This window comes from Artemia sp. Qi Xiang Cuo, chromosome 8 (assembly GCF_049724085.1).
Source record: "Artemia sp. Qi Xiang Cuo chromosome 8, ASM4972408v1, whole genome shotgun sequence".
NCBI classification, from domain to species: Eukaryota; Metazoa; Arthropoda; class Branchiopoda; order Anostraca; family Artemiidae; genus Artemia; species Artemia sp. Qi Xiang Cuo.
The window spans coordinates 2,654,119-2,680,916 of record NC_142801.1 but is presented as its reverse complement, the minus strand read 5'-3'; the positions used below and the strand labels follow the sequence as shown (position 1 = coordinate 2,680,916).

Here is a 26,798-nt window from a genome sequence, read left to right as displayed (position 1 = left end):
GGAGTCAAGGGTGCCCAGTGATATCCCCATAATAAATCTGATCTACTGATTTTTGAAACCTCAACTAAGGGGACAAATGGCTCTTGACATTGATTATTAAAAGAAAAGATAAATTGGACATAATTATTAGACATGATCTACATATATTAAACCAATATAATATCCTTCACATGCAGGAAGATTCTCTTCTGAGATATTTACAAGTTTCTTATCCAAAATAAAAATGTATTCTATTGAAGATCTATTCCACTAAACAAAAATTAGATTATGAAACGTCATTTGAGGATTGACACTTAAGTATACCTCCCAAAGAGAACACTAACAGTAAAACAGGTCACTAAACTACAAAACGTCTTTGTATTCTCTGAATTTAATCTGAAATTTTTCATTGGGGGCCAGTTTATCGCTTGAGATATCAAAAATAGTTCTGGCTATGTTTCGTGCTCTAAAGCAGGTATCAATCAAATGGAGAATTATCCCTTTGACAAAAATTAGCTAATTTATTTTAAATAAAAGAGTTAAAATTTTACCCTAAAACAATTGATTATTGTCCGAAATTTAATTTCTTGTCCCTTTTTGGGCTAAATCTGTCATTTCTGACAATGCAAAAGAAAATGAAAACACCAAAGCTATATGTGCTAGAAAAAAGATTCTTGGAGGCAAGAAAAAAGACGGTTTTGTTTTCCTGTTTGGTATGGCTCAATTCACTCCATGATTGCTCAAAACACCGAAGAAAGTCTGAAGCAAGTTAGAATAAATTCAAATATGTGTTCCTAAAAACCCACTCTTTTGGAAAATCCCCCCCCCCCCCCCCATTTTGAGAAAATGATGTATCCAAAATCTTATAGCTGTATCTAGCTATACCATGCCAATCGCACAGGATCGGGGGGAGGCTCTCTATCAACAAGGCTCTCCCTCGGAGAGTGCAACTTTTTTTCTGCGTTGATAATGGGTTGCGACGTGAAGTTGAAATATTCGGATTTCTTTATTGCTTAAATTGTGTAGTTTTTTTGTCCACTGCTTTGTTTAAAATATCATACCCGTGTTTTACGATATTTTCATTTGTTAAATTCTGTAAATGGAAATTCAGTGTGGTATAAAAGATTATTTATACGGTATAAGATTTTTTATTGTAAATATACGAAAATTTTACGCTGGAAGAAAAGTTTCCGCGGGGAATTTTTTAGAGGAATTTTACACGGAGGAAGAGAGGGATTTCCTGGCATTAAAAAGGCCATTAAAAAGTAAGTTTTTTTCAACTGAAAGAAAGGAGCAACATTGAAACTTGAAAAGAATAGAAATTATTTCGGATGTGAGCGCGGGGAATTTTTTAGAGGAATTTTACACGGAGGAAGAGAGGGATTTCCTGGCATTAAAAAGGCCATTAAAAAGTAAGTTTTTTTCAACTGAAAGAAAGGAGCAACATTGAAACTTGAAAAGAATAGAAATTATTGCGGATGTGAGCGCGGTGAATTTTTTAGAGGAATTTTACACGGAGGAAGAGAGGGATTTCCTGGCATTAAAAAGGCCATTAAAAAGTAAGTTTTTTTCAACTGAAAGAAAGGAGCAACATTGAAACTTGAAAAGAATAGAAATTATTGCGGATGTGAGCGCGGGGAATTTTATAGAGGAATTTTACACGGAGGAAGAGAGGGATTTCCTGGCATTAAAAAGGCCATTAAAAAGTAAGTTTTTTTCAACTGAAAGAAAGGAGCAACATTGAAACTTGAAAAGAATAGAAATTATTGCGGATGTGAGCGCGGGGAATTTTTTAGATGAATTTTACACGGAGGACGAGAGGGATTTCCTGTCATTAAAAAGGCCATTAAAAAGTAAGTTTTTTTCAACTGAAAGAAAGGAGCAACATTGAAACTTGAAAAGAATAGAAATTATTGCGGATGTGAGCGCGGGGAATTTTTTAGAGGAATTTTACACGGAGGAAGAGAGGGATTTCCTGGCATTAAAAAGGCCATTAAAAAGTAAGTTTTTTTCAACTGAAAGAAAGGAGCAACATTGAAACTTTAAAAGAATAGAAATTATTGCGGATGTGAGCGCGGGGAATTTTTTAGAGGAATTTTACACGGAGGAAGAGAGGGATTTCCTGGCATTAAAAAGGCCATTAAAAAGTAAGTTTTTTTCAACTGAAAGAAAGGAGCAACATTGAAACTTGAAAAGAATAGAAATTATTGCGGATGTGAGCGGGAGGTCGCCCCTTCCTCCTACCTCGCTTTTTTCGCGAAGGTTAGGCTTTTTGCCACAATTCTTTAAGACCAACTCCTGGAAAATAAGGGCCGTTGAATTTGAATGAGAAGCATTTTTTTAAGAACTTTAAGACTTAAGCGTAAAGAGCGAGGCTTGAGGAAGGGGCAGCCCCCCTCATATACAAAATATTTTGTTTCATTTTGTGTTTTAATGTGGCTCCCTGCTTTCAGTTGAGAAAAAGATCCCCTGCATTTTTAAGGACGAATGCGTCATCGCGCGACAACACTGCCTCTGAAACTGAAAAACAAATTCTCAGAAATCAAAATAAATAATAAATTCTAACTTAACAGGGATATAAATTAACACAAATAAGATTAAGCCATTGCCTCCTTAAAATGACTGAAGATCGCGCGACAACACTGCCTCTGAAACTGGAATCTCATTCGATTCCAGTCTCTTGCATCCGATGGCTTCTTGGCCCCCATTGGGCTAAAATTCTTTTTTGCCACAAAATGGCAGAAGACGTCACTTTGCTGTATCACTCTTTTTCTGCTACTTAAAAAGGGAACTAGACATTTAATTTTCGTTCGAATCAGTCTTTTCGCGATTTTCTATGACTATTTGTTCCGTACAATTACCCCTTAGGAAAACCTAACAAACATTCTCATATACCACGAATCTCTGATGTTTCTTCTCCCTGAAAAAATACAAAATTTCGCATTTTTGTAAATAGGAGCTTATATCCCTGATTACAGCTTTTTGATCTTTTTATGACAGCTTTTAAATCTTTTTTATGACGTCCTCCCACCCCAGCCGAGGACGACCTGTTTTCTGTTTAGCCCTAGACGGTTGGCCGAAGAGAACAATCTTCGGTAATCTGTCATCCTTCATCCGCACAACGTGCCCTAGCCATCTCAACATTTCTTTCATTATAGCCCTAGAGAGCGGTAATGAACCACATTTTTTCGTACAGCTTATTGTTTGAAATTGATTAAAAAAAACTTTTTCCACAAAATAAGTTTTTCAAAGAAAAGTAAAGAAGTCCATTAAACAAAAAATGAGCAAAAATAAAATCAAATTATCTACTAAGCGTGAAACTACCACAAATCAGCATCGATAAATAAATGAAACACAAAAAGAACAGAAATTACAATTTTGACTCGGTTAATTATTGTAATTTCTGTTCGTTTTGGGTTTCATTTATTTATCGATGCTGATTTGTGGTGGTTTCACGCTTGGTAGATTATTTGATTTTATTTGTGCTCATTTTTTGTTTAATGGAGTTCTTTACTTTTCTTTGAAAAACTTATTTTGTGGAACAAGTTTTTTAAATTAATTTCGGTTCGTTTTATATTGACCCAGTCTTTTCAAGAAAAAGAAATAAAAATTTAAATCTTTTCTTTTTTTAAGACTTTATAGTTTGGCCTGCTATTTGTATGCTGGAGAAAAATTTTCAGCAATTTTTAACAACATACACCCTTTTAAAAATCTGGACACAAATAATAGGCTACTGTTTAATTTAGTTTCATACCTCCTCTAGTTGACCCGAAATGGAAAACTTGATATCATTCGCAAAAAAATCTGTTTACTTTCTTTGATAGCTTGGATACACTTACGCTATTTTAATTTGGTTAAATTTTAAGAGCAGAAATGGGAGGGTTGGCGTTGGGAGGGTGGGAGTGGAAGGGGGATTGGTTGCCCTCAAATCACTTTCGACTATTTAAAAGGGCATCAGCCCTTTCTATTTTCAATCGAATGAGCCCTTTTCGAAGTTCCCACGACAACTCCTTCGATATGAAGTGCCCTGGTCTAAACAACAACAACAACAAAAAATAATACATTATACCCACTTCGATCTTTACTATAAAAATGTCAAGCCTTCCAATCACTTTCGACTATTAAACAGGGCCCTAAGCCTTTTGATTTCCAATCAAATGAGCCCTTTTGGAAACGACAACGCTTTCTATATACACCTTAGCCTATGTGCCCCCAGGGCACAAATTAAAACCCTTACCCAAAGGTCTGTTAGGGTGTTGTCATCCTCTAAGACCGAATTTCCGGAACTTTCAACTACGTTAAACAACTTGGCTACCTCAAAATTTTGATTGGATGTGTTTGGGGAAATGGTGGGCGTGAGAGGGGTGTTAGTCCCCTTCAATCACTTTCGACTATTAAAAAGGCCACAAGCCACTCCAATTTCTAATTGAATGAGCGCTTTTCGAAGTTTCTACTTCGACAACTTCTTCGATACGAAGTGCCCTGCTCTAAAGGAAAAAATTAATAAATAATACATTGTGCCAACATCGTTCTTATATGCCCCCAGGGCATAACTTAAAACCCTCGCCCTGAGGGTTGTGGGGGAGTGTCCTTCTCTTTATTTACTTCCCGTTTCTTGTATCGTTCTCGAGTGTCTCCGTTCTTTACTTAGGCAGCACGATCGTTCTGCCTATGATTTATACAACCCCTTTCTATATGAACATTATATGCCCCCCGGGCACAACTTAACACACGTTCATCGAGGGTTTTAAGGGGGTTATCATCTTAATATAGCTAATTTTAAGAACTTTCAACTACGTTGATAAATATTTATATCTCAAAATTTTGATTGGATGTGTTTTGGAAAATGGTGGGTGTGAGTGGGGCGTTAGTCGCTATCCAATCACTTTCAACTATTAAAAAAAGCACTAGTCCTTTCAATTTCCAATTGAATGAGTATAGTTTGAAGTTTCTACGACAATGCTTTCAATAAAAACTTTATATACCCCAGGGCATAACTTACAACCCTTGCCCTGAGGGCTGTGGGGGGAGGGTTTGTCATCCTTAATGACCTAATTTCCAAAACTTTCAACTGTGTTGAATAAAATGCAATCTAAAAATGTTGATTGGATGTGTTTGAGGAAAGGTGGGCGTGAGAGAGGGGTTAGTTGCAATCAAATCACTTTCGACTATTAAAAATGGTACTAGCCCTTTGAATTTCAAATCGAATGAGCCCTTTTTCAAGTTTTTACTACAAAGATTATGCCCCCAGGGCATAAATTATAATCCTTGCCCTGAGGGTTGTTGGGGAGTGTCCTGCTCAAAAACATATTTCCTATCTGGAAATCAACTACCCTAAATAAAATAGATATCTCAAAATTTTGACTGGATGTGTTTGGGGGAATGATGGGCCTCGGGGGGGGGGGGCTAGTTGCCCTACAATCACTTTCGACTATTAAAAAGGGTACTAGCCCTTTGCATTTCTAATCGAATGAGCTTTTTTGAAGTTTCTACGACAACGCCTTCTTTAAAAACTTTATATGCCCCGTGGGCATAACTTAAAACCCTTGCCCTGAGGGCTGTGGGGGAGTGTCCTCCTCAAAAACATATTTTCTATCTGGAAATCAACTACGCTGAACAAAATGACTATCTCAAAATTTTGATTGGATATGTTTGGGGGAAGGATGGGCCTAGTTGCCCTCCAATCACTTTCCAGTATTAAAAAGGGCACTAGCCACTCCAATTTCCAATCGAATGAGCCCTTTTCGAAATTTCTACGACATCTCCTTCGATACGAAGTGCCCAACTGAAGAAGAAGAAGAAAAAAACACTTTGTGCCCACACCGTTCTTTACTTAGGCAGCGCTAGCGCGCTGCCTATGATATTACCAAGGTAATTATAGGAAAATCATGGGAGCCTAGGGGACGGGGATCAAAAAAATCCAAAGAATTCGGGGAGGGGATATATCCTCTTCTCATACGCGCTTTCTACCGTGTACTCTTTAAAAAAGTTTTTTTTTCAACAGGCTGTTGAGACTTGAATTCTAATAGCCTATCTACTTTTAGTATTCTCCTGGGCTTATATGGGGATTCCTAATCGATTTTTCCTGTTGATAGCATTCTAGACAAGTTTATTATGATGTCCCTTTCAGTTTTTCCCCTCTAGGCTGGGTCCTTTTTTTAATTAAGTTTTCCTTTGTCGGGATCTTCTCATTTCCTAGGATAAAAATAAGATATCCACGAAACTGTTTCCTTATCCGATTTTGTCAAAGGGGCACTATCTAATTTGTCTAGCTTTTAAGAAATGAATGTGAACGGTCCAAAATTTTTAAGGAGGATCAGAGGCCTCTCAATTGAAGTGTGTGGGGGGGGGGGGGCTCTGTATAGCGCCTAGGTGGCTTGCCATAGAAATATCGAAGAGACTTAGCCTATATTTGCTAGCTTTCATCCCTCTACTGTATTAGAATATGGATTGATATATCTTGACCTTTAAAGGGGGAGGGGTGGGGTGACTGATGCTACAGATTTTCGCCTATGTTACTCCTCTCCCTGCCATCCCGCCTGTAAGTAAGTGTGGAGTTCTTCATTAATAGTTTTGAAAACTTAACTACGCAGAGTTAATTATTTGTAAAGTCTTTTAGGAGAAAGAAGTTTCATTGCCTTTCTGCATTTAAGAAATGAAGAAGGTGGATAAAATCCTTGAGCTTTTATACAACCTCAAATTTATGCTAACAATTACCTGTGTTGTCCCACGACTATTTAAAAAGGAAGAATCAAGTTGGAAGTTAGTGAGCTTTGTTTGAGAATTGCAGTTTAGGCCCGTGGCAATAGGTCATGGATGATACACCTCTAGTCTTTGTAATTACCGACTTTCATTCTGATTCCACCTCCACTCCGATTAGAGATGCTTCTTTTGTTTATATTACAAATTTGCCATTCATAATCACGTAATTAAATTATCGCTTGGCCTTAACTTTCGCCAAATTTTTGGCCGAAATTACTGGAGTCAGATTATCTCTTCCTCCTGCTAGCATCTTAATGAAAAGACTCACTGAGGTGCTCTTTCTCTGTAATAAATTCTTTTCCTATTCCCTAGGATTCCCTAGGATAGAAATATAACTTTTAAACTAAAAAGAAATATATTCTCAATATTTACTCTTTTCTGACAAGAAAATACCTGACGTCGGGCTGGAATCAGTGATCTCGTGATCAGGAGCCACCTACTGAGCCAGTCAGGCTTGTTAGTGGTTTTATATCTTCTGGTTTTATTTATACAAAGCAGGGACGTACGCAGGAGGGGGGGGGGCCTCCTCAGGATTCTCAAGAAAAATAACTGCATCACTAAGCCGCCTGAGGCCAACGCAATCACAGACGCTCCTCCTCCTTTCCAATCTATTCAAAGCCCCTTTACACCCTTCCAAGAAATTCTCATTTCCCTTAAATCTTTCCTTATGACATCCTCCCATCTCGTTCGAGGGCGACCTCCTTTTCGTTTTGCCTTAGACAGTTGCCCGACAAGGCCGATTTTGGGTAATCTATCATCCGCAGAATGAGTTCTAGCCATCTCAACCTTTTTCTCATTATAGCCCTAGAATGTGGAATTGACCCATATTTTTCGTACAGGATACTGTTTGAGATACGGTCAGTCAGTCGGGTACCCAAAACAACCCGTCTGCAATTTCTGTGGAAAACATCTAACAAATCTTCCTCCGTTTTTCGTAGCGCCCGCGCTTCAGAACCATACCTGACCACTGTCATCGCTGTAGCTTCCAATATTCCAATCTTTCCCGAGTTATCAAAATCTAACAGTTTGCATTTCTTTCCCATTTATCATCTTCTGAGATGTCTTCTTTTAAAGTTGACACCTACTAAAGCTTTCACTTGGTTAGAGGTTGGGCTGGGGTAATTATGTAGCAGTCACTTATAGGTTTTCCTTGAAAATTAGATATCGAGAAACAGCCTTAAAAAATAATTGTATATAAAGCCCTTTCAAAGGCTGCTCTATAGCGCCACCTAAGCAAAAAGCGAAGTGGAAAAAATTTTTTTTTTACCATGGCACTTCGATAAAAGGAGCTGTCCTAGAAACTTCGGAAGGGGCTCATTCAATTGGAAATTGAAAATTCTAGTGGCCTGTTTAAGAATCAAAAGGGATTGAAGGTCAACCAGCCTCCCCCTCCCCTCATACGCACCCTTTTGCCCCCAAAGATATCCAATCCAAATCAGCCATCGTGTATTCTTCTGCATTATTGAAAGGTCCAATAACTGTCTCTGAGAAACAACAACCCCCCACAGCCCTTGGATGAGTGCAATTCGCCCTTTGTTTACATGAAGTATTTGTTATCTGGAAAGCGGGCAAGTTTGACCTTTGGTGGTTACAAGGCCAGGGGCGTTCAAATGGAGCTTTCAGGGAATTTTGAGGAGAGTGTTGACGTAAATCAAAACACACTATGTGTATGTGGGTTGGCAAAAGGGCGTATCTAGGGAATGACTTAGGGTATTCAGTTCGAACTTTCAGCAAATGATGAAGGGGATCATCAATCGAGAAAAATGCAATATGTGTATGCTAACTCACAGGAGTCACAACAAACAATGAAGCCAAACTTACTAGAAATGTAAACTACCACAACTAAGGATTTTTTCATTCCTCAACCTCCCCCCCCCGGAAAAAAATAGAAAGAGGCTTGAATGGCGTTTTTGCTTCACTGAAAACGAAGCTGAAGGCTTAAGTTGAAAGCTTTGTTTAGCTAATATTTTATTATATGGATTCGAAAGGAATTGGTTTAAAACAATGAAATCACTACAAAAATAAAAAATTTTTAATCGATAAAACTCTTACGAATGTTCAATAGTGTTGTATGTTGAGATTTTTTCGCAAATAAAAGCGGTGTTTCCGCCCCTCAAACCTCCCGAAAGGTTATGGTGTCATTCTTCCTTTGCTAGAGAATAAATGAATAGCTTGAAAAGAAATTTTCGCTTTTCTGATTGGTTTTCTGCATGCTTCAGAGGAATAGGTATCAAACAGTTCACGGTAACGAACTGTAAGTAATGAGCGACCCGGCTCAATAGTAGCCAAAACTCTTAAAACGGAATTTTGAAACTGATAGATGCATCAGAAGATTCGGATTCTTATGCTGATTACGTGGGAGAATCTCTCCATGGGGAAGGAAATTTTCTATGAAGGGGCACCGGGTTTCCCAGCATTATTTGAAAAACGATCTTAAATTAAATAAAAAAACAAGTTTTTTCAACTGAAAGTAAGGAGCAACATTAAAGCTTAAAACGAACAGATATTATTACCTATATGAGGGGGTTCGCCCCCTAGTCATTACCTCGCTCTTTACACTAAATTTTTGTTTAGTATTTTCAAAACAGCTATTTATTCTAATTAAACGGCCTTTGTGATTCAGGGGTCATTCTTAAAGAATTTTAGGAAAATTCGAACTTTAGCGTAAAGAGCGAGGTATTGACTAGGGGGCGAACTCCCTCATATACGCAATAATTTCTGTTCGTTTTAAGCTTTAATGTTGCTCCTTACTTTCAGTTGGAAAAACTTGTTTTTTTATTTAATAAAAGGAAGAAACGGGTGTCGAAAAAAAAGTCCTAATACTTTTAGCAGTGTTTACAGGTTTAATGTGATAATGGACAAAGAGCAACTGTGTAATTAAAATATGATTTTGCTTTCAGTAAAGCGCAAATGACACTTTAGGGTTTTGAGGGTTTAATAGGCGGGCAACGTTACCCATATCTGCGCTAACATCTGTTAATTTACGAAATAAGTGAAAACTTGCGATGTCTGAAGTTTGGTTTTAATTATAATCCAAAGGATTATGTGTAGCGGAAAGTTCAACTGAGATAGACGCCTGCATTCGCCTGGGTTGACCACTTATAATATCGGTATTTTAAAGTCCATATAAAGAGAATGTGGATAGAACTCAAGGTTAAGTGCTGGCAGTTCAACGGGAAGGGAATTGGGCCGTGGTTGAAAACCACGTAAATGAAAATTACCCACCATGAAAATTACCCAAACAACTAAGAAAATATAATAATCTACAACTAAGTAAATGAAAATTACCCAAACAACTAAGGGAACTTAGTTGTTTACTAGGAAAGCGCTGATGTGTCTCCTTTTTTTCCTAGTTTTTCAGAGGTGATCGTGTCGAATTAGTCATTGTAAAATGTTAGGAGAGGGCTGAAATGATATGAAATCGCCATGTCTAGTACCCTTTTTAAGTAAGAACGAGATTGTGCGACGGCAAAGGGGTATTTTCTGCCATTTTGTTTCACCAAACATCGAATCCCAGAGAATGGAAATTCTAAGATAGCCAATTAATTTTTCATGATTTAAAATCCTAAACTGGAGGTTTCGAGCCCCACCTTGACAAGCTCCAGCAAGGTGGGTGTTTTCTGCCAATTTGTGCCAAAAACATCCAGTTTCTCCGCAAAGAAAATCAAAATTCTGGAGAGCGCAAATAGTAATAGAGCCAATTGACTGTTCATCATTTAAAACCTTGATAGAAGGTTTTGACCCCTATCTTGAAAAATGGTCCTAAGTACGACATGAATGCTGCTTTGAGCTCTGTGTTAATTCATAAATTATCAGCTGATAATGGCATTGATGTTGTAGCAATTACATAGGTTTTTGATAAATTGACAACAAACAATGACTAAACTAAGACAGTAACTAAAGCGACCGTGGTGTTTTCGGCCAATTCGTGTCACAAAACATTCATTTCTGCCCAGAGACAGTCAAAATGCCAGGAAACACAAATTCTAAGATAGTCGATCGATTTTAATGGCCTAAAACCTTAAACAAGAGTTTTTCAATCCCCCAAACCTTAAACAAGAGGTTTTATCTTGAAACATTGCTGACTCAACACTGTGTGGATGAATACTTACAGCATGACTTGAATGTCTCAGTGAGTTCTGTCTTCATTCGTAAATCGTCAGCTGAGGACGATTTGAGTGATGTATTGACTACCTAGGCTTCTGGGTTATTTTCATCAGATAATTTTTGGTGCCACAATAAATTGGTGTTTTGTGCCAAAAAATTTCAATTTTTTCCAAAAAGGATCAAATGCCGGGGAATCCGAATGTTAAGATATTCAATTGATTTTTCATGGTTCAAAACCCTCAACCGGAGATTTTGAGCCCTTCATATTGAAAAAAAAAATTAAGAAAATTCCTTCTTTACAGGATTAACATGTATCTCATTATTTATTTCTAAGTATTTTTATTTGCTGTCGAATGTCTCATGAAACTTGTTTGGCCAACTTCCTAGCTGAATTCTGAACCCTTGATAGCAGCCCAAAAAGATGGCCCAAGGATTCTCTATTCAATATATTGGTGAAGGAATGGTCTGGAGGACTCTTCACTGAGGTCGCACAAAAATTGTATTTTTTATCTACATTGTTTCTATGGAAATCTTTTGTACTAATATCAGGTGAGGGCAGAGGACCCCCTTTGGATATTGGTATGTCTGTGTGATACCCTGCTATTGTCTCTAATTTTTTCTTCTTTTTTCTTTTTAGAGCGCCAGAAGTGATCCTAGGGATGGGATATAAGGAGAATGTGGACATCTGGAGTGTAGGCTGTATTATGGGCGAAATGATACGTGGCTATGTTTTATTTCCGGGAACTGACCATATTGATCAGTGGAATAAAATCATTGAGCAGCTTGGTACCCCGTCACAAGACTTCATGAAACGTCTTCAGCCAACTGTTAGAAATTATGTTGAAAATAGGCCGAAATATCCTGGTTATTCATTTGAAAAACTATTCCCAGATGGACTTTTTCCTGCGGATACATATTCAGAGAATAGCAGACTGAAAGCGAGTCAAGCCAGGGATTTACTGAATAAAATGCTTGTAATTGATCCAAACAAGCGTATATGTGTAGACGATGCTTTAATGCATCCTTATATCAATTTGTGGTTTGACGAGTCGGAGGTCAACGCGCCTGCGCCTGGTCCATTTGACCATAGTGTTGACGAAAAAGAGCATACTGTAGAACAGTGGAAAGAACTTATATATAAAGAGGTTGTTGAATATGAAGCTAGTCAGAATGGACAAAATGAAGATTTGGGAGAGTCCTCTTCGAGGCGGTAGAAACTTGCTCAGTTATTTTAGTACTTTGGCTGGCGTCGTTAAACCTTGCTCAGAAGAAATTTACTTTTTTCTTTCTTTATAGCTATTTCAATTATGCCCCTATATAATATAACTGTTTTAATTATGCCCTACATAATATTGCAATTGCACAGTATGCGCAATTGCTCAAAATTAGCATTTTACAATAGAGTATATTTTAGTATATTGACAGTGAAAATAAAGGTTCGAGAGAGTTTTGAGCTGACTGCTGTTTTATGTAAGCACATACATAAAGAATCCTAAACCTAAAGAGAATAACTTTTAATTAGGAATTGATCATTTTCTTCGTTAAATTATGGGATCTGTTGATTTGTCATTGAGTAGTTATGATTACCAAAATTTGCGTTAGGCCTTACTCTATTTTTGGTCGTTTTTGCTGTAAGCCTAAAACACTTGAAGCTAGAATAGTTCTTAATCTTTTCGTATCCTTGGATTCCATGTCCGCAGCGAGATTTTCTTCCCTGGTGAATTTATTGCCGAAAATTGGACATTATCCATTGTAGAGAAAAGCTCAACAGTTAGGTTGGACTTCCGGTTCGCAGTGTCAGGGAATCATGAATACCCTTAACCATATCTGTCATAAAACAATAGAAAATCCTTTTTACTTTATTAGTTACTCCAAAACCGCTCTTGTTCCTACTGAAAAATAGATATAAATTCTCATATATAAGATGCGCTGGTTTCAAAATAATTTATCGGAAAGTTTATTTACCCTAGTCGTTAAGCTTATGCCTATTGATATTTCACTGACCTGCTCTACAATAGGCAAAATAGGTCTTTTCGATTGACTATATTAACTTCAAAATCATCCAATATTTGAAATAGTACCGAAATTTCCGATAATAATAATCCGCCTTTTTTTACTTTCATTTACTCATGGAAAACGTTTGAAAATAAATCAATCTGGCTCAAAAGAATAACCTGATGATTCGTTTAGAAGTTGAGCTTTTTTTTAAGATATCATCATCTTTTTTAGATCAATATTTTCCGGGTTGAAGATTTCCTGGTATATCTAATCTGACATATTCCCTACCTGGGCTGGGCTCTAGGTTCTGAAGCAGCATTTATTGTTTTGTTTTTTTTTAAGGAAAAATTCGAGCCCAGGTTTGCTACTTATTCCAGTGATCAGTTTCATCAGAATATTGGAATCCAATTCTCTCCGTCTCACAGACGGTTGTGGTACACGGTAGTTTTTCTTCTTCTTTTTTACGATGAATTTGAAACTGTAAACAGGACATTGTGTCCGATGAATGAATCATCGAGACGCTCAACGAATTAGGGTTTCAGGTTAGCGGTCAAGAGCCATTGATGGCGCATAGAGCGTCGACGTCTCTATTGCTGGGCCTCATTTACAGGAAACCTGTCGCCCAACCTTGCGGCAGCCGGGATCGAACCTCAGGACCTCAAGCAGATATGAGCGAACTGCGCTATCACAAATTTCAGATAATTTGATTGTCATAAAACCATTTATAAAATCTTGTTTATTGAACCAGTTAATTCAAAGCCGTTATTTTTTCTGCTCAAACATGGATGCAGACTATGAATTTTTTATTATTGTTTAGATAGAGCTGTGGTGTATTGCTTATTTTCAATACATTTATCACTTTTAACCTGTATGTATATAAATTTACAGTATTTTCTTACATTTTCCTTTACTAAAAATATGAAAACTTCACAACCGGTTGTTTGTTAGTTCAACTATTTCTTCTTAAAGTGTTTAACGGCACTGTATGTATAGTGAATGGTAATGAAAGTCTTATGTTGTTTTATTTGTTCTTTTTTTCTGTATAATGAATTTTTCGTTATAGTTTATGTTTCCTTTGCTCAGGGTTGTTTTTTTAGAAGGACTCTAATCTTAAGCTCGTTGCTTAACACAAATAACTATAGGGGGAGCAAGTCTGATTCTTTTGAAGATCTTACTTTTTAGGCTGCAATTTTCTTTTCTTTTTTTCCTTTTCTAACATAAGCCTACTAAAATAAACACAATTCAAAAGTCAAGATTTCCTATCAAGCTTATTGACTTTTAGAACTTTAATTCATATTTTAAAGCTGGACCTTTTTCCTTTCTTTCTCTTTTTTTTGGGGGGGGGGTGTAGACTTTTTTCAGTTGTTGTTTTCAAAAAGTTGCTACTTTACATGATTATCACCAATTATTATGTGTGTGACAGTAAAAGAAAAATGAACGTGTGTAGTTTCTGTGTTTTCACAATCTTGATTGATTTGAGGTTTAATCCATGGGGGGCATTTGTCTCAAATTTAGATTCAAACCAAATCATAATCTTGAGAGATCTGTTCTGACGAAGAAAAAAAATTACCACATGTGAATTTTTCTTTTATGATTATAAATACCTTAATTAGGCAACATTAAATTGCTGAAGATGCACATACCTTAAACTAAAATCGCAAATAAGTAGAGGTTGGGTGAATGTTCTAGCCCCCTTTGGGCCGATAAGAAGACACATTTCTCCTTTTTTTTCGTCCTTTTTTTACTATTATCGCTATTGTTGAGCTTAGTATTATTATTGTCAAAGATTGTATTTTGTTGTTGTAACTAATTTGTTAAGAAAAATTGTAAATAGATCACATTTTTCTTTTTATTCTTCTTTAAACTGGTGGTTGAACGGTAATGTGATGACATTTTTGAATTTATTTAGTATTGTAACAGAATAATTTTGCCTAGAGTACTCATAACTATTGTTTAATTTATGTAGTTTAGCTAATAGTGCAATAATAATTGGATTGTTCATCTGTTAAGATTGTGCATACTTTCCCCATAATGTACCAGAATCAATTAATGCCCCCTTTATTCTCTTAACTTATGAAAAGTTTAAGAATTTTTTTTTAATAAGCTTTAAAGGTTGCTCTTTCTGTATATTAGCCAAGAAAAAAATAAGATGTCAGCGCACTTAAGTGCATTCTTTCTTTTTAAAACGGATATATTAAGAACATGTTTAAATGTTGAGTGTTCTTCAAAAACATAAATTTTTGGCTTATTCTTTTCTTTAGATAGTCTTTTTTAACATACATATCTGTAGGGGTTTTCTGAACTTTTTTTTTGCATAAACATCAAGATTTTCATTTCTTAATAGTAGTTTTTCTGAGAAACTTCTAAAATGAAACTCTCGAGGTATATCTTGCATTTGTTATACCCCATTTGGTTTTACAAAGCTCGTTCCAAAAGATTAATTCCGTTATAGTGATCAAGAAGCTTTGTTTTTTTTTAACGAAGCTTCGTTTTTTTCCCCCAAAAGGAAAAAAACTTTTTCCCTTTTCGGTAAAAGTCTAAACTTTGTAATTTGAAATTCTGCACCTGTGGGCATATACGCAAGCTGTGTTTTTGGCTTTTTAAAAATAGATGCCTAAAAAGTCCTTCTCAGATTTTTTGTTTCTTTTTTTATTTTTTATTGATTTATTTTTTTTTTTTTTTTTTTTTTTTGTGGATACAGGTCACTTTGTGGAACCTATATAAGTTACAATGCTCAATTTCCTATCTATTTCAAGGTTTAAACTTAAATGATAACTGGAACGTTAAAAATAAAGTAGATATATAAAGATGTTGCTTCTTTTTTAATATATTGGGTTTAACCTATCTGGCAAGATTATCTATACGGTCCTTTCTTTTCCAACTTCATAGCTTTGAAGACATTCTTCTATTTATGTGAACTTTTGTATGGCTATTTTTTTAGGTTTGTAGGGGAAAAGGGGTCATTAGGTTTTTGGAGGCAACGCTATCATTTGAGGGACAAGGCTCTCCGTGGTCACAGATTTTCTTTTCATGTTCAGAGATGGGCTAGTTCACTCTTTATTCTGCAAAGGATTAACTATCCCTCGAACTGAAGCTGCTACCGCAATGTGAAAGTGATTTTTTTTTTATATTTGTATGAAAGGAGTGTTCAACTGTACATTTATGTTTGTCTTGTTTTTTGTTTTCTTTTTTTATGTTTCTTTGTTTCTTTATTGCCCGATAGCGTAAATTTAAGTCCCTAAAACTTTAGTAATTGTTTTTAAAACCGTGGGGTGGTTATGACCATTGGTCCAACCCTTGAGAAGGATGAAGAAGGTTTTTTTCACCCCTGTCCATTGGCCTTTGTTTGTAGTTTTAATTAAGACTACTTTCGAATGGGTTTCGAGAGGGGTGGGGGATAATAAACTTTTTTAGTAGAAAGAATCTCTCATAAAAGGTGGGTAATTTTTTCCGATATTAGGTGGTTACATTTGTAATTGCTCCGTTTTTTTTAATAATTGCAAATCTTGAATTTTTATCTTTAGTTGAGGTAATAACTACCGTTCCTAATAGAAGAAGCTCCATTTATTTAGGTAAAGTCATAAAACTAAGTTTAGTACAAATAATAGATGGTGGTCATAGAACTAAGAAATAGTATTAAAGGCAAGCTGGGTGAATATGGTGGGATTCGATCAAGAGTGTATCCAGTATTTTGTTCTGGGGAGAGGGGGCTTTTTTGTAGAGGGTGATTACAAAAAAAAAACTTTAAAAAGCCCTCAAAATTTATTTATATAAGTTTTTTGCTACTTGTTTGTGAGTGAGACAAAGATTTTGGGAGAAGGAGTTCAAGCCCGGTACCCCCCTCCCCCCTGGATACGGCCTTGGCTTCGATGAATGCTAATCTAATATTATCGATTGCTGAGTACCATTTGGTGTCAGTTCCGAAGACTGCTAATGACAAAAAGCAAGCATTTTGCCCTTTATATAAATATAATGTTTCTGTGGTGCTGATTCAAAATTTTAAATTGTCCAAACAGTATTTTGGCGTTCCCTTAAAAAAGTTGTTTACTTTCAAAAATCAAACGCGACATTGATGCCTTTGCTCTATCTGACTTAGAATCACCTAATAAATGAAAATATCTGTAATATTGTTTTTCCTATCTGCACACTAAGCCTGATAAAAGGTTTAAAGATTTAGTGTTAGTTTTAAATATTTAGGAACGAATTCGTGATAGTATAAGTTTCTTGTACCAAATTCCAACTTTTGTTGCGCAAATATGTTGTTAAAATCAGTAAAGAACATGGATAATTCAAAAATCTGATTTTTTTTTGTCGACGGATATGGTTGTAGAGTGGTTCTGGCAACGCAAACTATGTTTTATGCTAATCAGAGATAAAAAGAGCGAGGGAGAAATTTAAACCCCGTCACCAAGTCTAAGGCCCAGGTTGAGAATTTTTTTCTTTTATTGTTTGTTTTCTTTTCGTTTTTTATTAATATAATGACTGCCAAGTATTAATTTTGATATTGTATTTTGTTTCCGTCCTGTTTTGACAGTTTCTTCTTTTTCTTTGCTAAAGTAGAAAATTTGTCAGAAAGTCATTGGAAAAGAAGGCGAGGATTACTCGAATTTTGTGATGTTTTGCTTTTTTCGGTCGTTGTTTAAAAAAAGAAATGCTGTGTTGTATTGCGATCACAAGAATAAAAACATTCCACGAAGTTTTGTGTTTTCGAGATTACGTTCATTAGCGTTTAAGTTAGATTTTGACTGGTATTGAGCAGTGACGACTGTGTTGCGATCGCAAAAAAAAAAATTTCAATGTTTTAGAGAGCGCGTTCGTCGACCCTTATTTGTTTCGCTAGTAATTTTTCTTCGGTTAGTGGATTCAACATCACTGATCAAAAGAAGTTTTGTCACTTGGGCTAATACTTGATTTGCCTCTATTTTAGGTCAAGGTAGGAAATTTGTTTTTCCTGGCCAGAAAATTCACTGGAAAAATTTTTCTGATAAAAATATTGGCAAAATGATTTAATTTTTAGAGGTTTCGAGAGTTGAGGGTGCAAGAGTGGGTTGGAAAATTTATGTTGAGAAGATTTAGTCACTAACGCTCGGAATAAATGAAGGTGAAGAGGTGATTTTGGGTAACGAGAAGATCGATCAAGTGACTAATAGAGGGCCTTGATATTTCACGGGGACTCCATATTTGGGAGACAATTGGACACCCTCCAGAGAATCACCCTATATTCCGACCATGAATATATTTACAGGCGAACGGGGCTCCAAATATGGGGGGAGTTAAATAACCTATGACAAAAATATGCAAAATATTGGTCTTTTTTAGATCGGTACTGACTTCTTTTAGACTACACGATGGTATTAGGAGCGGATTGCATTAAACAGTCTCATCTACTTTTGATTTCTTTTCATTAAATGTATCAATAGTTATTTGAGCTAAAAGCAATTCGTCAGCAGGTAAACACTCTGCCTTAAAAAAGTCATTTGTACTTCAACATCTGAAACATCATCGTCCCTCTTTTATATTGGTATGCATAAATGTCCGATATATCGATGAATGACTATTGGTATTAAAACCTCACGATACTAGTTCCTTCATTCACACGGCGTCTTAAGTTTTTTCTTAAACGTTGGATGAGTTCTCCGATGGACTCCAGTGTGATCTTATATTTTGTGGTTTGATACAAATTGCAAATTACTTCTTTGCGCCAAAATTAACCAACAACTTCAATGGAAAAACACGAATAAATCAACAATTTCCATTCTTGAACTGCTGAGATACGATATTTCTTAAAGGATGTTTCTATAATTTAACACGGTTCTATAATTGGGATTGGTAATCCTTAAATTTTGCATCTTTTCAGGAATGTCCTCTGTCTAAGCGCTTACATATTAGAAAAACGGATACCAATAATGTATGTCTTGACAGGGTGATTGGTCTTAACGGTTGCCTGTCTCCCACCTATATTAAAAACTAATTACACTAGAACCGAAATAATACAAGCCGAATCTAACTCTTTGTTTCGCAACTTCTTCCGTTAAAAATCCTATTGATAGAATCACAAGAGTTTAAATTGTAAGGTAAAATATTTCTCCCGCCTGTAGAAATATCTCAGTGTTTACCGTATAATGATGGCAATACATTCTAAGATCACACTGGCTATACATGACATATGGAACTAAGAGAGGAAAGAAAATATTAAATGAAAAATAAAATTAAAAAAAAGGTGTTAAAAAAAATAATATCGAAATATTTGCTTGTTTCTTCGTTTTCATGTTTTGCCACTGGCTGACAAAACCCTCGTTTTCTCACCTTTTTTTATTTTATTTTTCATTTATTATTTTCTTTCCTCTCTTAGTTTCACATGTTATAATGATGGAATATTTTACACCAGAATTATAGCGTGTATACTGGAATGTCAGGATAAACAAAAGGGAATTATTTCAACGAATCTAAAACAGTAATGGAAAAACAGCTATATTGTTTTGTAATAGAAATGTTTTTCCTTAGAAAGCAAATGTGTTCCATGAGCTGGGAGACCTTTTCCAGTGTATCCGAACTTGCTAGGTAACCTACCAGGACCTAATACATGACTTTCAACTAAAAAAAAACTTAACTTACGGCCTTCTAAAATTCAAGAAAGATACGGGGTTCACTCGGAAGGAGTGTCAAGACGAGGTAGTGCAAGGGAATAAACAACTTTATTCCATCATTGATTGTGTTTGAACAAAGCCTAGATAGTAATTTGGGTCTTTTTTGGCTGTTGCAAGTGGTTTTTGGCCCTTACTGTTTAGGCAAGTAGTATGCCCCTAAAGTGCTCAAACTGGAAATTTTGAGAATATGAATTTTGTGTATAATATATCCTTGTCTTATTTTCAACTGTCCCAAAGCATGAACTAATTTTGAGAGAGAATGTCGAATGTCTCAGTAGAATGTCCTATTTTTAACTGTAACAAATAAACTTGTGGGGGAATTCATTCAATTGGAAATTGAAAATTCCGATGTTATTTTTAAGTCAAAGCAATTAAAAGGCAAAAAGTCCTCTCCGCAAGCCCTTTTTAGTTGCCTTCCCCCACCACAAAACAAATATGGTCAAAAATCTTGATAGGCATTTTGCCCAAAATAGTCAAGAGATCCAGTAACTATGCCTCTGGGGAGGACATGACCTCCCATGGTCCCTGGGGCAAACGCTGTAAATTATCCAAGTTACCCACTGTTTACATTGGTGCTTTTTTATTGGGAAAGTGAAGAATATTTGATTCTGGTCGTCGAAAAACGCTGAGGGTATTAAGGCGAAACTTTAGGGAATATGTAGGGGAGTATTAAACTAAATCAAAAGGTAATTTCTGCATTCAGGTTGCCAAAAGCATATTTCTGCAATATCTAAGAAATACTATTGCTACTAACAACTCAGTGCAGCTCCAAGCCGCCCGAGTTCAGCGCAGCAGCGTACGCTCTTCTTCCGTCCCAGTGTATTCAGTTTTACTCTTTACTCCCTCTCAAGAAGTTCCAGTTTCCTTTAAGTACTTTAGTATTCAGTATTTTGACACAGTAGCAAATTTGAATTTGCACTTCTGTGTCGTTGGGATAAACTACCCAGAAAGACTTTTCTCTAATTCACATGATCTAAAATACCCCTTTCTCAAGACTTTTGTCTCATTCGCATTTATTAATGTTCATTAATATACTCAAACTTAATGTACTCAAAGCAAAGCAGTATATTTGCCGAACAAGCAGCTCTCCACTTTTGGGAACATACCCAGAAGACTACTCATTTCATATAAAATTGGAAATAAATTTACAAGAAAAAAAGGAGAAAATCCAGTCGAGGATGAAAAAGAATTATTTGTGCGACTAAGAATGTGATCCACAATTTTTTATTTACTTATTTTATTTTTTGGTGTTGCTGCGGCACGGTACTTGACTTGACTACACTGAAGCCACTTATACTTCATGACTTGTTACTTGGTCCTGTAATATTCCTTTCAAAACATTTGGACAAAATGGAGACAAAACTTTATCTAAATATTTGACTAAGTTGAACAACACCTAATTAAAGGTGTTACGTCGAAAATTGACTAAATCAACTATAGTTCAATTAAAGGTCCAAGCGATCAAATTGGCATATGCAATTTCTAGCAGATATATACCTATTAAGTATAAAAACAAAGAGGATTGTTATCTAACTCATTACTTAGAGGTTCATTTAAGTCGTGCATAAATTTTTTTACTTGCACTCTTCCTGAACAAAAATTCCTCTTTTTGGGCATTGATTTGAACTCTCTTTATGCTTCAGCACTTGGCAACCCTGTTTCAGACTTGAATCCCAAGTATAACATCCCATCGGCAGATAATTCCAGCAGATTCTCTCCTAAGCTTAGTTACTAAATTTGCCTAATTTATAGCTGTATTTAAAAACGGATTCAAGATCCACCTTTTCCCATTGGTATCCGATATCTCTTGCACTGAGAAGTAATTAGACAATTCCTTCTTCAAATTATCTAGCACCATTTTCATACCAGACATATTAAATTTGATGTTTATCTCGCTTCCGACTTCTTCAATGACATAGAGTTTGTCTTTTGCTGCAATGTCATTTTCATTCTGCCCTTGAAGACTTTTATTCAAGTTATTTAAATGCTGAAATAAGTCAGAAAAAGAGCCAGTTTCAAAATGAATTTTGGGTCAGAAATTAATTCTGAGTAATGTGACTTGGGTTGCTGTAAGCATACTAATAGTTCAGTGCGAAGTTCCTTAACTCTGGTCAGTACTTTGCCTTTTGATAAAAACATAACCTCTGTATCGTAAACCATATTGCGGTGTACCATAAACACTTTTCCTTTAATAGAATTTACAATGTTAATAATAATATTTAGAACTTGACTGTTTGGCAAGGTTTTGGCTCCAAGAGCTTAGCCATGGAGAAAGCATTGCATTCAACAAGCGCTTGGCATCTGTTCTTTCAGTCTAGCATATAATCCACTCTTCGCACCCGTCATGGTTTTTGCTCTCCCACTACAAATAGCAATGCATTCTTCTGCCCAATCGATATTCATATTTTGCTTAGCTTCAAGGAACACATCATACAAGCAGTGACCTGTAATATTTTTAAGAAGTGCCTTGCAAAATAGTATTTCTTCCATTAATATTTTGCTGGATTCAAAACGCACAAAAGCTATAAACTGCGCACGACCCATAATATCCATTGATTTATCAAATTGCTAAGACAGAAAAGAACTTTTCTTTATTTTGTCCATGACTTGATCACATACTTCAGTCGCCATATTGCTTATCCTGTGTTGAATGGCATTGTCAGAAAGAGGTATGCTTTTGAGCTATTCGACCTCTTGCTTGCCAAACATAACCTCTGCAATATGTAAAGCCGCTGGTAAAATAAAATTTTCAGCAATACTGCGAGGTTTTCCTGCTTTAGTCACACAAAATGCGACTTGATAACTAGCAAATAACGCTTTCTAAATTTGGTTGGACTTTTGTCCTAAAGCAGTTTTTCGATGTTCAAATTTCGCTAGAAAAAATTTCACAGGTTTATTTTTTATTGATAAGGATATTTTGTGTTTAGGTGGCGTACCAACTCCGATGGCTTCGTGGTTTCTCTTGACAAAATTTCAAAGCAAATTACGCACTGCGGTGTGTTCTCGATTACAGTAAAACCACGGTATAAGTATATATGAACAGTAGAGAAAAGTCCTATACTCACCATTAAAGGTTTTTGACACATATCAGTCTAGACCTCTCTTAATGATTTCGCCTCTACGCGCACGCGCAATGACAATTGTTCAGCGCATTACATATGCAGTGATCTGACTGAATGTCAAAAGCAACGGAAACTATTTGTGTGACCTACTGGGGACTTCCCAGTCGGCGCACTATGATGTGTGTCATCTTTGAACAAGCTTTTTGCTACTGTTCATATATAAGTATACTGTAAGTAAAACTGAATTTCATATAATTGTCGTGATTTAAACCTGTTTTTTGTTCTACTACTACACCCATTAGACCTTGATGGTTCTGGTGATATTTTAGGAATTTATCCATTTTCAATTATGACAAACAACTTATATAAATGCATAAAACAAGCAATTCGTGCTCTTCAAACTTAACAGCAGACGACATAACCGTGTTCGTCTCACGCTCGCAAATTACTGCTACTCTAGCTTCAAGGCACCTTACACACAGTCCGTATATAACACCGGGTAGTTTCACTTCCAAATTGCTTCCACATATCGTGGTCTTCCTTCAAATTCCCTTGCTTCGCGGTCTTGCACTCAACTACCGTGGCCGCGGTCGACCGCCTTATTTATAGACCGGCCCAGCACATTCTAGCATGAATTATCTCAAACCGTAACGAAACGTCTCGAAACTTTTGGGTCTTTCGCTCGGATGTTGGAGACGGTACTAGTTCCGATTATTACCAGTAGATGACGGTGTGAGTCTCTGTCCTAACAATACAAACATGTTTGTATTTGTTTGTTAGTTATTATTAGACAACTTATTTGATTTAAAATGATATGTTTTGCATATTTAATTATATATTGATATCCGTATCCTAGTAATGCAAACGCCTCAAATTTGTGTACGGATTACATATTTTTAACGTGACAAAAAGGGTCGGGTGGTCACAAAATATTTTTCGTACAAGGGGGAGGGGTCATGTCAGAAAAATGTTAAAGAAACTCTGCTGTAAACTGTCTAACTTTAGACTTTTATTTTCATATTGAACTGTTCCGGGAAAGTTAATCTCAAATTCTTATGCTTGACTTACTTTGACTTAACGCTCTTACTCAGCAGGGTCACCAGCGTAGAGGGAACTGGTTGACAGTGCTGTCAGTCTTCTCCAAGCAGCCCTGTCCAGGGCTAAGGATGGGGCCTCATTCGGGTCGAAGTTGGGGTTGAGGAGGCGTTGATTTATAACATAAGTCCATCTGTTGCGTGGCCTCCCTCGAGGATGTTTGCAGACAATCGAGGGATTGATTTCCGATAAGATCCCTACAGGGGCAGTTGATTGGAGGCGGAGTAAGTGGCCATACCATCTTAGAGAACGATCTTCTACTTAAGTGGAGAGGTTTGCTAACTTGAAGGTCCTCAGGATCTCAGTATTGCGGATCTTGTCATAACCATTTGAAGCCTTCAACTCGACGCAGGTGTATAGTTTGGATGGCATCAACCTTTCTTAGCTGTGTCTGGGTTATAGCCTTCAACTCGACGCCGGTGTCTAGTTTGGATGGCATAGACCTTTCTTAGCTGTGTCTGGGTTATTGGCCATGTCTCAGAAGAGTACAGCATAATGCTTGAGACTGTGGCGTTGTAGATACGGGCTTTTGTAAGGTGACTAATTTGCGGTTTGTGTAAGACTGCTCTCAGGAGCTGTCCGAATACAGAGTTTGCCTTGGCTGATCTGGCTGAGATTTCGGCGTCAATTGTGCCATTTGATGATGTAATTGATCCGAGATAAGTGAACTGCCTTACCACGTCAACAGCTTGGCCGTTGATCGCAACAGTTAAGGGTGATGTCGAAACGGTCTTTTCTATGGGCATGATATTCGTTTTCTTTCAGTTGAGTTACAACCCAAATCTAAAGGCAGTGGGGGAGAGTGTCTCGATTGCAGATTTAAGTTGGTAGAGACTTTCGCTAGGGACGAATACATCGTCGGCAAAATCGACATAAGACAACGTCCTCCCTGAATAACTTATCCCAAAAGGGTGAACACGGTGTGTCTCGTTCAAAATGTGGTCGAGGACGCAGTTAAATAGCTCAAGTGTGGCAGCCAACCTTACCGTGCACCATTTTTGATCGGGAAGGAAGAAGAAAGCTTCCCGTTAACAAGGACGCGCTTTCTGTGCTGCTGTAGAGTTCTTTAAAAAGGCTGACCGTCTTTATTGGTAGACCTGCAGCTTCCAAGATTAGCCAAAGTGACTGCCTGTCAACCGTGTCAAAGGCAGAAGAAAGTCAATGAAAGCTATCTAAGCTTTTCTCTTGAATTCCAGTATCTTCTCAGTGGCATGTCTGGTCGTGTAAATCTTTTCAGCTGTCAATCTTTATCGCATGAATTTAGATCGTTGAGGGTTGAGTAAAGAATTAAAGATAATTATTGTATATTTCAGCAGAAACATTACAAACTGCCTTCCAGGAACAGAGAGTAGGGGAATTTCACGGTGATTGCTGCGACCCGTCTTCTTTCCCTTATAATTAAATACTGGCACGATCATTCCCTTCTTCCAGTCTGACGCCGTAACTTCAGTACACCAGATTACGCTGAACACCTTCTCCAACCAAAGTATCATTGCAGGGCCACCCGTAGTAAGTAGATCTGGAGCGATGCCACAGTTGCCAGCTGTTTTATTGCTTTTTAGTTTCCTCACTGCCGATTTAATCCCCTCAGGAGAAAATTCGGCGTCGTTTTTGGCAGGGGTAGCTCGTGCAGCAGCGGCTACACACCCTTTGTCACTTGGACTGCTCGGATCCGAGGTTAGAAGCCTATTATCGTATTGTCCGCTTACATCAAGCCAGTGTTGATGACCAAATGAGATCCTCTATTTTACTTATTTCGAACTTGTCGATCTCAAAATGTTTTGGCCAGCAAGCTTGCGCAGGATAATGAATGTTGCGCCTATGTCTAGACATAGACATAGATAAATTCTTATGCTGAAGACTAAAAATGTCATAACTCCCTAGTGGTAGTTATCCTTCCTAAATTTCAGCTTAAATTAAGTCAAGAAACTACATAATATTGAGCCGTCCTCTCCAAACAGAATGCTTCGAGTTTATAATTTCACTTGTGTTTAACGAGAAAACCAAGAACTTTTTCAATGGTTTTCCGTTGATTAACATAATTGTAAAGCGAATTTTTGATATCTTCACACAGAGAATCTTGCATAACGTAAATCTTACTACTGTTATGGGGTTATCTTTGAATTTCCAAGAGGGGGGGGGGGGGTGCTTAATAACAAGAAGGTTTATCTTAACTCAAAACATCCGATTTAGACCCCGGCGCCGCGCCGATAAGGAAAAGCCGGTGGCGGTACGCAGCCGGACCGCCACTGAAACTTTTCCGCGCCGCCGGCGCGATCATTGTTGATGGCAAACATTTATGCTTTGATCAGTCTTTCTCAAATCCCTGCTTTAATTTACAACATATTTAGGCCCATTTATGAGTTAGAAAATTCGCGAGTCGCTGGCTATTATCACCAATTATCCTCAAAACCTAATATTTTTTTTCTTTTATCATTGTTTAATTAACACCAGACTTATGCAGGGGAACCTTTGGGACCTTGCTCCCACGAAATCTCAAAGACCTAATTTCCAGAACTTTGAACTATGTTGATATACGTCCAATTTCCAATTGAATGAGCCCTTTTCGAAGTTTCTACGACAACTCTTTCGATACGAAGTGCTTTGGTCTACGACAATACTTTCTATAAAAACTTTATATGCCCCAGAGCATAGCTTACAACCCTTGCCCTGAGGGCTGTGAGGGGGTTGTCATCGTTAAAGACATAATTTCAGGATCATTCAACTACGTTGAACACAATGGTTATCTTAAAATTTTGATTGGATGTGTTTGGGGAAATAGTGGGAGTGAGAGGGGCGTTACTTGCCCTCCAATCAATTTCGATTAATAAAAAGGGCACCAGCCGTTTACAATTCCAATCAAATGATTCCTTTTTGAATTTCTACGACAACGCTTTCTATAAAAAAAACCTTATAGATAGATAGATAGATCGTGTATTTCCAAAGCCCAAGAGCCATAAACACACAAAAATTTATGAAAAATAAAGAAATCACAACGGAACAAATTACGAAACACACATTAACATGATGCATAGCAAAAAATACGTTATGGTAATTTATCGAGAAAATAAATTTAATTCCATATAATTAATAATAATTAATTGTAAAACTTTTCCTTCTTTCTAATCCCTTCTCTATGTACGCACCA

At 36.8% G+C, this 26,798-nt stretch overlaps 1 protein-coding gene across 2 annotated transcripts in view; it reads left to right on the top strand.

The window, feature by feature from the left end:
• bsk (mitogen-activated protein kinase dJNK) overlaps positions 1-15,466 on the top strand; it is a 34,066-nt gene extending 18,600 nt beyond the window's left edge. For both annotated transcript variants that reach the window (XM_089093142.1, XM_089093143.1), the window contains exon 3: positions 11,486-15,466. In XM_089093142.1, coding sequence (XP_088949268.1) covers positions 11,486-12,062 — 577 coding nt within the window. In that variant the 3' untranslated portion in view covers positions 12,063-15,466. The remainder of the gene's footprint in view (positions 1-11,485) is intronic.
• The last annotated feature ends 11,332 nt before the right edge of the window (positions 15,467-26,798 follow it).